Source organism: Pterocles gutturalis, unplaced genomic scaffold, assembly GCF_000699245.1.
Source record: "Pterocles gutturalis isolate BGI_N339 unplaced genomic scaffold, ASM69924v1 scaffold8622, whole genome shotgun sequence".
NCBI classification, from domain to species: Eukaryota; Metazoa; Chordata; class Aves; order Pterocliformes; family Pteroclidae; genus Pterocles; species Pterocles gutturalis.
In genome coordinates this window covers 52,290-66,225 of record NW_010115268.1, presented here as the reverse complement: position 1 = coordinate 66,225, position 13,936 = coordinate 52,290, and the positions used below count along the sequence as shown (strand labels likewise).

General features: G+C 38.2%; 1 protein-coding gene across 3 annotated transcripts in view; it reads left to right on the top strand.

Moving 5' to 3' along the window:
* CCNY (cyclin Y) overlaps positions 1-13,936 on the top strand; it is a 55,907-nt gene that overhangs the window by 33,093 nt on the left and 8,878 nt on the right. For all 3 annotated transcript variants that reach the window (XM_010075124.1, XM_010075126.1, XM_010075125.1), the window contains one exon: positions 11,318-11,484. In XM_010075124.1, coding sequence (XP_010073426.1) covers positions 11,318-11,484 — 167 coding nt within the window. The remainder of the gene's footprint in view (positions 1-11,317; positions 11,485-13,936) is intronic.

Below are 13,936 nucleotides of genomic sequence, written 5' to 3'. Positions count from 1 at the left end.
TAGGTGAAAAATTAAAATCTAGGTTGAAACAATTAAATACTAATGCACATTATTTATTTATTAAATAATACCATAAGAATAAAATTAGTTTGAAGGATTGTATTGCTGCCTTAAAGTCTTGCAAATAATGTTGGGTTTTTTTTTTGTCCCAGTGAACTGCTGAACTATACTCTGTAACCTGACTTTGTGAGAAAAATAATGCATATGTGCTTCTCCCTCAAGCTAGAGTATTCCCGCCCTTGCTAAAACTGAGAAATACCTCTCTTCACCATCTCCTCAAGCGCAGAGGTGGCAAGCTGTACTTACGTTAACCTACTAATTGGATAGCAAATAAAAATGTAGACAGGAGCATTATCCAGACCAACAGCAAAACAATACAGAGTTTGCATGTCATGAGAATTAAATATTTATGCTTTGTTCTTTTGTTCTGTAAAAACAATCCTATTAACTAGCTGAAGAGGGGAATGGTCCAAGTTTTCTGCTTTGCCTTGGCATGACTTTCTGAGTTTCGTGCAAATGGGCGAAGTCTGAGGCTCCTAATATAATTCTGTGTCCATAGTAGTTTCTTAGAGGATACATTTTGTATTTGCAAATAGGCAAATATGTTAGGTCTATATGCGATGGACTGATCCTATACAGCGATATGTAAATACAGTACATGAGCTGAACTATTTCTGTGAAGTTCAGAGGAGCGTGATTTTGAAATACGGTACAAAGTTCATACTGTGACTGAGGGGATTTGATATTGGGAAATTTGAAATTTGAAATAAGTAAGAATAAATTCTCCTTATGAAAGACAGGGATTTAATTAATCCAGGCAGATGTTCCTGAGTTCTTATTGTACTGATCAGTCACATTTTCAGCAACTAGGTAGAGAGAGAATATTGTTCATCTGTGTTGTGGAAATTATAGTGTGTGAGGACAGTTGTGTTTTCTCTGTGTTTGGAAGAAAGGAGAAAGCTTTTAATATATTTCCTTTCACTGGGATATTGTTACTTTTAAATGCTTATAAAATACCTTTTTTCATATTTCAGTTGAAGTGTGAAAAATCTGATACTTGTTTAAAAGAAAATAAAAACTCAAAAGAAAGTGATCAGAGTCCATAGAGACTCTTGATCTGCAGCAGAGGTCCTTTTCAGCTGGCCCATATACCTACCGATCCTTACGCAGCAATGGAAGATGGAGGTTCCTCCAAAGACTTCGGAGTACAATGCAAACTGCTGTTTATTGCCTGGTTTGATGCTGTCCCTCTCCATCCATGACCATAAGGGATCATGAGTGCAGTTGGGTGAGGAAGGCAAAGCACTGAAGCTGGGCTCCCCCTCGTGTAAGAAACCCATGAGAAGAGTTGTGAGTATCCAATATTGTTGGTGGCCACCTCTGTCCTGGGCTTCAAGCATTCACTGGGAGGTGGCTGAAGCCCACCACTTTGCCACATCTGAAGATCCCCAGGCACAGAGGGAAGGACTCTGCACCCGTGCTGTGAATCCTGAGCCCCTTGGCAGCTGGCCGTGGGTTAGGGTATGTTCTGGAGAAGGCCAGGAGGAACAGGGTCTTCATACCTGTGTTCCGGGCACTGGCGGGAGCAGAAGAGTCAGATTCTGGTCCCTGGTTTTAGGGCTGTTCTCATCTTTTGACTACAGTCTAACATACAACACACGAATAATTATTGGTTAATACTTACACATCTCTTAGTCAAGTCCTGCTTTAGGCGTGCTTATACACTTCATAAAAAGAGAACCTTCAAGCTGGGGGTTGGGAGGGAATATTTTTAAAATCCCCACTAGAGGAAGACATTCAGTCAAAGAATGGATGTCTGTTTCCTCATCTGCATCTCTAAGGGCTTCTGTGTGGGCAAAGATGAATACTGATCCCAATTTTAGGCTGAAAAGTCAATGTTGCTTAATAGTTTGAGTGCATTTTATATGTATTATAGATATTTGTCTTAAAATGAGTAAATTAGGAGGCAAACCTGGAGATGTGTGACTTTTCTCTCAGTTCCATTAGTGCTTCCTATAAATACCTACAGTGGTACTTCTCAGTTGTTCACATTTTCAGAGTTTCATGACTGTGTTTGTTACTCTTATTCAACATTTGGTCTCAGAAATAAAAAGGGGATAAATGTGCAAGGACCATGATGATGTGATGTCCTTTTCCACCAAATGGATGGTACCAGACCTTTGTGGAACATTTTAAGTGCCCAGCTGGGCAATTGCAAAGCACAATTATTTCTGGAGAGTCGTGGTAGGGAACTGGCTGATTGCTTAGAACAGAGCATATGGCAATTTAGTGATTGGATTTGAGCCACAATTTGGCTATATGGGACCCACTACCAGTTATAATTTTTTCCGTACAAGTATCTTTTTAGTTTCAAGGCATTGTGACACACTGAAGTCTTCACATTAAAGAGAGAGGACTGTGTATTTCTTGGTGTTGGGATGGAAACTGTCTTTGTCAGTTATTCTGTGCTCCTGCAACTTATAACGTGGGTTACCTAGTGAGTTTGTATGGAATTTAAATAAGAGAAAAATGAAATGAGGTTTTTGCAAATGCACGTTAATTTGTAGATTCTCAATTACGGTAATGAAAATACCAGAAACATCTCCTTTTTGTCAATGTAAATCAAGTGAGAAATAAAGCCACTAGAGTTTCATTGGTAAAAAAGAGATAAGAGTTTGACTTATAGCAACATAAAACATAAAACAGCATAAGAAAATATAACGCTTTGTTCTTGCTGCTGCCTCAAAATTCAGGATTGTTCTGGTGGTGCCAGTGGCATTCCTCAGTGATTGCCCCTTTCTTTAGTGTGCTGAGACTCACACTCAGCCTCCTTGGAGGCATCAGACCTCTCCGTGTTGCACCGTGGGAAGCTCCAGTACTGCAGGCAGATGAAATCACAGAATAACATAGGTTGGAAGGGACCTCTGGAGGTCACATTTGGCCTGGCCTCTGCTCAAAGCACAGCCAGCTGGGTCAGGCTGATCAGGGCCTGCCCACTTGAATTGTGAATTTCTCCAAGGATGGAAATTTGACAACCTCTGTAGAAAACTTGCTCCATTGTTTTAGGGAAGCCTGAAATAAAAATTACAGTATTTTTGGGTGCTTAGACTGCAACTCCAGTGTGATCAGTGGGATATTGGGAGGTTAATGTCGAACAGCTTCAAAATGAAATAACAAAGAGAAACAAAACTTCTATGAGAGCCCTGTAGTAGGATTTTATAAAATGTGAGTGTTCCTTTGGATTATGAATTGTTAACATGAAATTATTTAACACTTTCATATTTGGTATATATCCTCCTGAAGGGAGAAAAAAAAAAGGAAATAAACCTCCTCCAGTATTTTAACTTTTCTTTATACTTGAGAATATTATATAATATACAAATTATGTTTTAATGTCTTATTAAAACTGAACTCTTCAGTGCTATCTTTAGTTTTTGATTCCTTCAAACGGATTTATGTTCTGTTGATCGGGATGTTGTGTAACCAACTCTCTGCTCTCCAGGATCATGGGGAGCAGTATATCCTAGATAACTGGGACAAGGTTGGATGCTGTGGTTACTATCAGACACTCAGGAAGTCCAGGATGGATTCACCCAGCTGCTAATAATCACCTGGGGATTAGTTCTGGCTCAGCATCAGCCTTTGCTGGAGCAGCATTACTGGAGCTTGGATGCTGTTGATGATCCTGTTAGTTTGTGCCATGTTACAGTTCTGTGTCTGGATAAAGAAAAAAAAAAAAAAAAAAACAAAAAAAAACCCAAAAAACCAGGACTAATGGTAATAATGGATGGCTAAGTGCTTCTCCACCATGCTATACTGCAAGTCCAAGTCCTTGGAGTTAAGATCAGAAGCATCCAAACTAGCTCAGTGTGGAGTCATTTTGGGTCTGGAAGATTTATGAGCTCAAGATATGTGCTGAAACAGACCAGTTTTGTACCTCTGCAGGATCTGAAATGGCTTTGGAAGCCATTTAGCTACATTCCTGTGGTGCTGCATCTAAGCTAATGAATCTCTCCAGAGTTCACTGAACTCAAAGCCAATTGGGGATTATCTACACCCATGGAGTGGTAATTTTCTTTAATTAATAGAATTAAGGTTTTTTTTAATTCAGATAAAAGAATTCTTAACAAAGGCAAATCACCTGATTGGTTTCACTTATGATTAAATAATAATTTGTTGGTATTCCAGGTGTAAAGGTCAATCATTGCAAAATCTTGGTGTGAGTCTGTTGGAAGAGTTGGAAAATCTTAATCCAGTATTGCTCTTCTGAAGTCTTAACTCTGCGCAGTGTATCTTCTGAAATGTGCTCCGGTTATTAAAATGTCTCCAAGGAGATGCATGTGTTGTCAATCAAAGCTTGTAGACTGACAGTCATATAAAACCATGTGGTTCATTCCCAAACACAGTAGACTAATAAAGGAGGCATCAGACTCAGAGGTATTGACTTTGTAAATAAAAATGCAGTGATGGACCAATGTCCATTGATATTTTCCAAATCAGAATTGCATTTTTATTTCCACTAGGAATTGATGTATGTTATAAATGAGTTATGAAGATTGTAGCATTGTTGGTGTTAGCACTGAGTTATACTTGTTCTTTGCAAGCTGGGAAGAATTCAGAATGATAAGTTGTTTGAAAACACTGAGAGTTTCTGCCAATGTCAGATCAGTAACTTTAATCTTTTATTTAAGTAGTCTTATTATTCTGTAAATCTGTAAACATACAGTCATAGAACTAAGCAGGTAATGATAGGTGTGGTGAAGATGGCTCTTGGAAGTTATTCGTGTTTGAGGAGAACTAGGTATTGAATTAAGGCAGAATCAATCTGTTGTCTTTTTGGAGTTCAACTTTTGAATATTTAGTAGAGAAGTGCTCAGAAGTTTTGCTACAAAAGGTTACTTTCAGAAGAGGCACTGCAAAGGATGAATTAAATAGAAGAAAAGTAACATTGATATAACAGCTTCAATTTGTTTTAAGCTCTATTTCCATTTGTAAGCATGGATCCAGCTATTAAAAGGAAGTGGAGGCAAATCATGACATTTATTTAAATTTATGTCATCTAGATACTAAAAGCTCATTTTATCTTTTATTAGTTCTGGATCTATAAAGGAACACCTGCTGAAATAATCCAGAGGAGATGAGGTTTTCAGACTTTTATTAAAAAAAAAACAAGTGTTTCTCACATTGTTTCTTCTGCATTTTTTGGTCTCTTGACATGTAAGTAAATTTCTTCCAGCATTCTGAGATGCAAGTTACAGTATTATTTCCTACAGTGAGCTTTTAAAACTCAACTTTATTATATGACTCTACAGCAGGTAGTCCTAAAGAAAATGTAGAAGTTGTTTTGCTTTTGAAAATCAAGACAGTGAAAATCATTACAACAAAATATACTGAACCACCTAGTACACAGCAAATCCCAAGTCTGTTTGATACAAAGCCCATATTTAAGAAAATGATCCCTGTGTTTAAGAGGCTGTTCAATATAAAGACATAATTGCGTACTAATGGCATTTCCTGATGTCACATTTATTATTACAGGGTCAATGTTTTCAGTTTGGGTTTTTTGGGATTTTTTTTTGTTTTTTTTTTTTTTTTTTTAGTGAGGTGGAGCATGCCTGCCTGCATGTGGGAAGACTCGCTTGCTTTTGCCAGCACAAGCAGGTGGTGTTCTCCCACCAGCCACGTGTTTGTTTGGGATGAGTAGCGTAGTGACTAACCACCCACCAGCCTTCCTCTTCACATGGGCTGAGAGCCGCCTGGCCCTGCTCCAGGAGCCTGCACTGATTCAGCACGTCTTCGCAGCAGCCAGAAGCACCCCCCTTCAGCAGTGTGGGCTGCTGAGCGCATGGCAGGCTCTGCCTCTCCCATCAAAGTCAAAATTTTGGTGCTTGGGCTGTTACTATGGCCTGGGTCTAGTATATTGAAATGCTCTGAGATTAAAAATGGGGGTCGAGAGCTCTGTTTGCCAGGAGTCATGAACGTTCTCACATTTGTATAGGAGACAGAGCTCACTTGGCTGTGTGTGTACTGCTGTTTTGAGGATATTCTGTAGCAGTAGGGCAGAGCTCAAGTACGTACCAGCCTTTCCTCTACCTAAATTTTAGAATCTGCAGAGTCACCTGGTTCTCTCCAAACTAGAGCGAGTCAGAGCTGTAACGAAGACTGTGTGTGGAACTGAGTGGGCCTGACTGAAAGTTGAGGAACTACACTAGTGTGACAGCACAGGCGTATTTTGGGAGACAAGTCTTAGATTACAGCGAATTCCCACATTAGCCGAGGACCTTGATAAACTTTTACTGCAAGAAGTCTTGTTCTTTTTCTGTCGTCTCCTTCTTGAACACATATACTTAAAACCCAAGGCCGAGTCAGGGAGGCCGCAGCAAGTGAACAAAACAAAATGTTCTCTTTTGAGGCATTTTCAGGAAAGGAGCCAGAAGCCACACTAAGCACCCTTTTCCTGGCGAGGTATTTATCGTCTTCAGTTTTATCAGAAGATGATACAGTCTCACTCCAGCAAACTGTATTTCTGGAGTTAAGCCCAAGTTATCACTGAGGACTCGAAAGTGATTATTCATATCCTTCAACATGCTATTGGAAAATGCTCAAATATGGTAATGAAGGTGGTATAAGAATAGTGTCTTATCACACTCCTATTTAATTTTTGAAGCTGATTTCTCAAGTGTGTGCTCGTGGGAAGGTAGTAACAAGTTTATGCTCCCTTTTTACTTAGCTGTAAGTTCACCTGTTCAAGGTGTAAGTTCATCTGTTATAAATTATTCTTCTTTATGTCTTTTCTTGCAATGTAATGCTTACCTGTTCTTATCAGTTTACTTTTCTTCTCTGAATGCTTTCGAATTTAAGCTCACAACAGAAACCCTTCGTTTTCTTTTTTTTTTTTTCTTTTTCCCTCTCTTTCTAAGCTTGAGCTGCACATAAGAAAGGATACTATCTTATGATTTTTGTGTGCTTTGTGTATCTGTGGATGTGGAGTATTCATTCAAAATTACTAAAACTACCATCTGGGAAGTTGAGGTTGAAAAGGTTTGCTTTAGCATTAAAGGGCCAAATTCAGCTCTGATGTAAAGCAAATGAAGTTAATTTCCTGCTTTAAGAGTGCCATGATGTTATGGCTTCCATACGCCTTTTGCTTACGAAGCTCCCTGCATTTGCATGGTGTATTGCTTTAAATAAGCCTTCTGTTTCCCGAGGACAATTCCAGGGAATGCTGTTTGCATAATTCAAGGAGCAGTTTTGCTTGCTAAGTTGAACAAGTTTGCTTGTGTAATACAGTGTGTAAGGGGTTTGTTTTCACAGGCTGCCTGGAGAGCAGAAGGCAGCCTTTTAAAAAGAATCGTCAGGTAGTGGAGACTTGAGTGAGATCCACGTGCCACCTTTTTACTGAGCTTTGTGTTTCTGTGGTTGTGTAAGTGTTATTGGACCACTTGGAGACGTGAACCTTTTGAGTCTCCACTACTGTTCCCACCTCACCCACTTACACACTTTTTCTTTCCATTTCTGTCTTGAACCCTTGCCTTGGAGTGACCACTTGCATATTTTTAGGAACTTAATTTTCATTTCTCAAAGCATTTAAACTGTGCTGTTTATTTTGGACTCATACATCACTTGGAAAGCCTTCAAAGGCAAAACTCCAACACCAGATTTTATACATCAGAGTCTTTTCAGAGTGATGCTTTAATTAAAAAAAATCAAAACTCTGTTTTTAATAATGGGCTTGACACATAATTTGGAATTTAGAATTTTTAATAAATAATAATGTTTTAATAGTAATAGTGTTTTGCCTTCCTTATGAAGGAAAATACAACTTTGATCAATTAGTGGTATTTTGTTTTACAGTATTATAAGATAGTGTTTGGTTTTCTTCAGCATTAGAATGGCAGGCAGGGGCAAATCATAGCTAAAGAAAAACTGGCGTATTCAGGAGTCTGCATCTGGCCCCTTGAAAAATTGAGCTTTAGTTTTATGATATCTTGCTACCTATACATTTCTTATTTTTTAAGAAAAAAACCTGAAAAATCAACAGTTTTATCTGTGAGGTCTCATGCTGTAAATATTCTGACTTTATAGCTGAGTATATCTTCGTTTTCACTGAGATTTTTGAATGTTTATTATGCCTGTCTTTTTGTGCCTAATGATGTAGATTGAGTTCAACAAAGTGTCTAAGACAAGATTAAGGTTAATTGGTCATTAATGCAAGAAGATTAGAGAACCCCTTGGGGAGTGAGAAAGCCAAATTTCTTTTACTGAGACTTTTTATTTTTTTTGTCCAGTCTGTAAAATGCAACATACTGTAACTGTTCAGATTTTTTGAGTATTCTATAATTTCAAAAATTAATTGAAACTATTTTGGCATTGTTAATGAGATGATGTTTTTCTGAATAAGATTTGTATACACCTACCATTTTGTATGTACACCTCTTGTATAAGTTAGTTGCTGTTACTTGTTTAAAGTTAGTCCAGTATTTATTTGAAAGTACAGATATCCCCAAAAGTAGGGATAAATATTTTCTAAATGTTTCGTGGGTTTTAGTAATTATCTATAAATCAACCATAATCCCTCTTAAAAAATTAAATTGCCTGGTAATATCTTCAACATTATTTAAAAATGTATATATCTTAAAGGAATATTTTCAGTTTTCTTAGCAGCCATGTATTTCTTCTGTTAGAGCAGAAGTAAATTTCCTTCAGCATCTGTAGAAGAATATCTTTAGGTATTTAAAATTCATAACAAAATGATGGTCCCTTAGAATCCCAACCAGTGTTCTGTTTCTATAAAATATGTAGCCTTTCAGGTAGGTATGATATTTTCATATACTTTAATCAGAGTATCTTATAAAATCTCCTGCTAGTTTCTGTCAGTCAATGTAGACTCTTTATAGAGTACTAGCAAGCTGAATAACCACCTAGCTGCTCTTTAGCACAATATAGTGAAGAGACTATTATAAAATCTGTTGTGAGGTACAAAGAATATTCTTCAGGAAATGCAAGCCTGTATTTTTATAGAGTAGCATATCAGGACTAATTGTTGGTTTTAGTAAATGTGTCTATATTGTCATGTTGAAGCACTTCCAGTTTAAAGTTCTGCTCCTCTGTGTGCAGCAAGTGGTTCCACTGGTGAGAAACGAAAGTGCAGAATAGGTTCACTTCCGTGATGCCAGTAAAGGCACTAACAAGGCTCCTTCCAAGCAGAATTCAGAGCAGAATTTACTATCTTAATAGATGACTGCATCTCATTTTCCTTAAAACATTGCCAGAAGTGAAACCTGTTTGAAACGACCTCACGGTGGACTGAGAAATCTGTTGCTTGGGAGAGGTGGTCTGGTGAGGAGAGAAAATTTTATACTTTTAACACATTAATTCATTGTAATATGACTGTATTAGTGAGCATTACAGACACTGTAACTCGACTTTTGTTTTCCTTCAGTAAGAGTAAAGAAATCTATACTTCGTGGTGGCCACTTTGAACAAAAGTTGTCTAATATTGTGTGTTTTGTATTTTTTCCCATTATTTTCTTGCTCAGTGTGCTGTTTGTACTGTAGAGTGTGTGAGGCAGTTCATTTTGTGGGCTGAATATCTGTGTACATGTATTCAGATATTTAATATTTTTTTCTTTAAATCTTTCAATTATGCGACAGCTGTCTGCTGTTTTCAGTGATCTTGTTGCCAAGCTCTAATTACTTGTACATATCATAATTGTGAAAATTAATGAACAGAAGTATATGAAGGATGTAATTGTCCTTGATGTTATTGTGGACTCATAAAAATAAATGAGCTTCAAAATATATTAATTATTATTTTATTATTATTTGAATAATATTTTCTACTAATGCTAGACCTTTCAAGAAACACAAATCACTGCAGGAACTCTGTATGCTTGTATGAGTGCAAATCCTTGTAGAAAATCACAAGTGAGCTGTTCTGGGTTTTAAAGTTTCCCCTATGTGCTCTCCCTTTCCCCTCAAATCCTTGCCAGCATGTATCCTACATTGCATTTTTGATATATTGGCTATTGTTCGGGTGTTATTTGATTAGGCACTAATAAGCATTAACTTAGTCAAACTGCAGGAGCTTTATGATGTCTGCTCAGCTAGTATGTAAACTACATAAACGTTGTGGATTGCACAAGTATTCAGTTTTGTTCACCTCACCTGTAAATATTTGTAACTGTTGTAATTTCCCTTTCCCTAACAGGGAATAGAGTAGGGGGTCACACAGATCACCTACAACTAGTATTTCTTAGGACACATTTTGTTTATCAATCTGCTATTATTAACGTGATTGAGCCACAGTTATCAATAGCAGGTAACTCTTCACACAGCATATTAATTTATTAATTCCTGTGGATCCCTCATGCATTCGCCCATCGTTCCCTGGCTGGAGCATCAGTTGAGGGGGCCAGCCTAGCTCTGTGTTCGGAAACAAAGGGTCATACTGCACCCTCCACCATCCCAGCAGCTTTTTGGTAGGTGTTCAGAAAGTCTGTCCAGCATCCCGTGCTTCATCAGATGTGTGGATATAATCCTGCAGTCTTTTTAAACAGTAGCCATCAGCCTCTTGGCTGAGGTCTGGGTTATCCGAGCTGTGGTTGATGCCAGCATGTTTTGGTGGCCTTGGGCAAGCTGGGTCAGACTGTGGTGTCCGGAGTTTATCAGTTCTTGTATGTCCAACAGGATTACTGTTACTCATCTCCAGAGCTTATCGGTCCAGAGGAAACAGTTATCAATTACCTTCTTAGCACATAGTTTTCCTCTCTGTTCAGCTCCCTGTTTCTGTGGTAACTGTTCCTCTGTCCATCCTGTAGGTGCCTATAGAACGTCTTCACACAGGCTCACCGAGGGGCCCTGCGTGACATGATGCCATAGCTGATCACTGGTTACCTGTAAATTACTATAGTTGTTTGTATGATAGGTAGTAACTGTTATTGGTAGCATATGCTTGCTTTCCTCAGTAGTAATTAGCATTTTGTTTATTTACATTATTATTTTAATAATTTATTTAAGCTATCACTTGAATTCATTCCAGCATGTGAATATATGAGCAACCGTTACAGATAGAAAATAGCAGTTTTGTTTCTGGTAATATGATCAGAAGGCAAAGGCCAACTAAAATATGAATTTATCACACATCCAGTCTTGAGCTTGGCATAAATGTATGTGTTTAAACCTACAACTTTTATGAAAGAATATCTTGAGAGCAGAGTACTGTTTTAAAATTGCTGAAATGGGTTTATGAGAACAGTTTTCTTTTTCATTTCTACTTAATAGCAAAATAATTCTTGGTTTTAATGTTTTTCCACAGGTATATCTTGAAAGACTTTTAACTTATGCAGAGATAGATATTTGTCCAGCAAACTGGAAGCGAATTGTGCTGGGTGCAATTCTACTGGCATCCAAAGTTTGGGACGACCAGGCAGTGTGGAATGTGGATTACTGCCAGATCCTGAAAGATATCACGGTCGAAGACATGTGAGTGCAGTGTGTTTATCTTTGTCAATGAATGCCAAGACCTGTGTGTATGAGGGGGACGGGAAGTTCTCTCATAAATTATATAACATTTGTATATCTGTGTTGTATCTAAACATGGTGGATGCTGATAGATGGCATAGGGTCTACTTGACACTTGCTTACATAGGAGACATGAATTATTTTTGTTTTCTGGTTGAAGTATATTTTACTGCCAGTTCATGCACGATGATGAAAACAGACTTGAAGGATATTTAAATGTATGACTTGACAAAACCCCCCCCATCCAATGAACCTGCATGTATTCACTTCAGAAACATTTATTTTTGTGTTGGTTCTCCGTACAGACAGTATGCCGACATGTAAGAGAAAATAATTGTTGTGATCCTAATGACCCTTAGATGATCACCCACTTATTTATTGCCATTATTCAAAATCAGTGCTTTTGGGTTTGGGTTTTCTTTTCCCCCCTGTATCCTGCTGAGTTTACTTCCAAGATGTTAAAAATCTAGTATTTTAACTTTCAAAGAGAAATTTCTATTTTTCTTTTTTTTGTTTTAAATGGCATTCATAAGTGCATATTGAGTCATATTAAGAGTATATTCCAACAGTAATAAGAGGAACTGTAGTAAGAATAAACTCAATTAAGATCTTAATGTTTACAAATACTAAAATGAATCCTCATCTCACTAAATAGTTTAGTGCTTTTTTTGTTTGGTTGGGTAGCAAGTATTACGTACCTTGGCTGAAGTGCCTGGGGTTTCTATCACATTTACATTCAGGGCTGAGGCACGTACCATGCACACTTTCCAAGATGCCCTCACCTGAGTTGGCACGTGTACGAGGGTGGTCCTGGAAGGGCTGCAGCTGGAATTGGTGCCAGGTGGTTCCGGGGGGCCGGATGCCTCAGCAGGTCACTGCGGCTCGTGCATTTGGAGGGTGGCCTGTTCAATCTACTGGTGCACCCCTTTTTTTATAAGAACTAATAACAATAAAATTATTAAAAAGATGTTTTGGTACAGTATCTCTGTGTTTCACAGCTCTTTTAAGCAGAGTTAAGTATCTGTAATGAGGAGACAAACTGTCTCTGCTTTAACTTGCTTAAGTTAGGATCGCAGCCACTCCAGAGTTTGTTATGGATAAGCACTCTGGGAGGAGGGGAGAGGGAAGGAGGGGAGTAGAAATGTTTATACAGACAGAATGTTTTTTGAATCTTAGTTTGCAATCTCAAAGCAGCGAAAGGCCAAGCGGTTTTGCTAAAGCAGCCCTAATAGTTTGCTGTTTGTCAGATTTATAGCTGATGTAAAAATGATCTGTAAGGGAAGGATCGAATGTTAGGAGTCAGCCAATTGCTTTAAATTAAACGTGCTTGTACACTGCTAGATAAGACTTATAAATTGTGAGTAGCTGTCATTGCTCAAGTATCAGAAAAGTTATCTCTAAATCTTTTATTAACAAGCAGTTTGTAACAATGTGGGGTTTTATTCCTGAGTCAAAGTGAAAAACACAAAGCTTTCATTGCTGTGGTATACTGTAGGTACTTTGGTTAGTTTCGGGGAAAACTCTTATTTCAAAATAGAGGTGGGAAGTACTACATAATTCCATTTCAGTCTCTGTTTTAAAATACGTAAGCTACGTTAAGGATGATTGATAATACTTTTCTGACATGACCGAGACAGAATGAGATTTCCAAAATAAAAGGGGGATAGGGGGGACAAGAAGCTAAAATCAGACCCTTCATATTTCTGTGTGCACTATTATTCCATGCTGAACAATTTGATAATGCTTCCTTGACTGTTTTGAGTGTTTCCTGAATGATTTTGCTAAGCTACTTTTCCCTTGATCCTTTTCTCATACTTTTGGGTATTCAGTGGCAATAAGGGCCTCCCTCCATTCACTCCTCCTATAAGGCAAATCTGGGAGCCTTTAAAGTATTTCTGAAGCTGGGACACGAGCTGAAGTAGAGTGCTGAACAGCTTGAAGCAGACTGACAGGTCTGACTGTGCTGTGTGACAGTTATTAATCGGTAATGGTTATAAATATGAGTTTTGAAATTGCTGATTTTCAGGGCTTTTTTTGAAGGTAGGTGATGAGGCATACTGTGATGGTGTGAAAGGAAACAAAAAAAGAGGTTATTGTTTTTGACAAGCACATGATGGTGCTGCTGTTAGAAGTTGTGCTTGAGCTATATAACACATTACTCACGTGGCAACCCTGAGCTCCCGTGCTAGCATCGGTCCTCTGTCTGCACTGCACTTTCCCTAAGCCAAACTCTGATGAGTCCTTGTCCTCAAAGTTTTTAGCTTCTTAACCTTTTCTTAAAGATTTGAGGATTCTCACAAACTGCAAGCCTTTAGGGAGCCTGTGCTCTCTATATGATGCTTGGGGATCTGGGTCATGGGCTTCATGTTTGGGGCTCCTTGTGAATCCTCCCGCAAAGATTTTGGTGCATGTT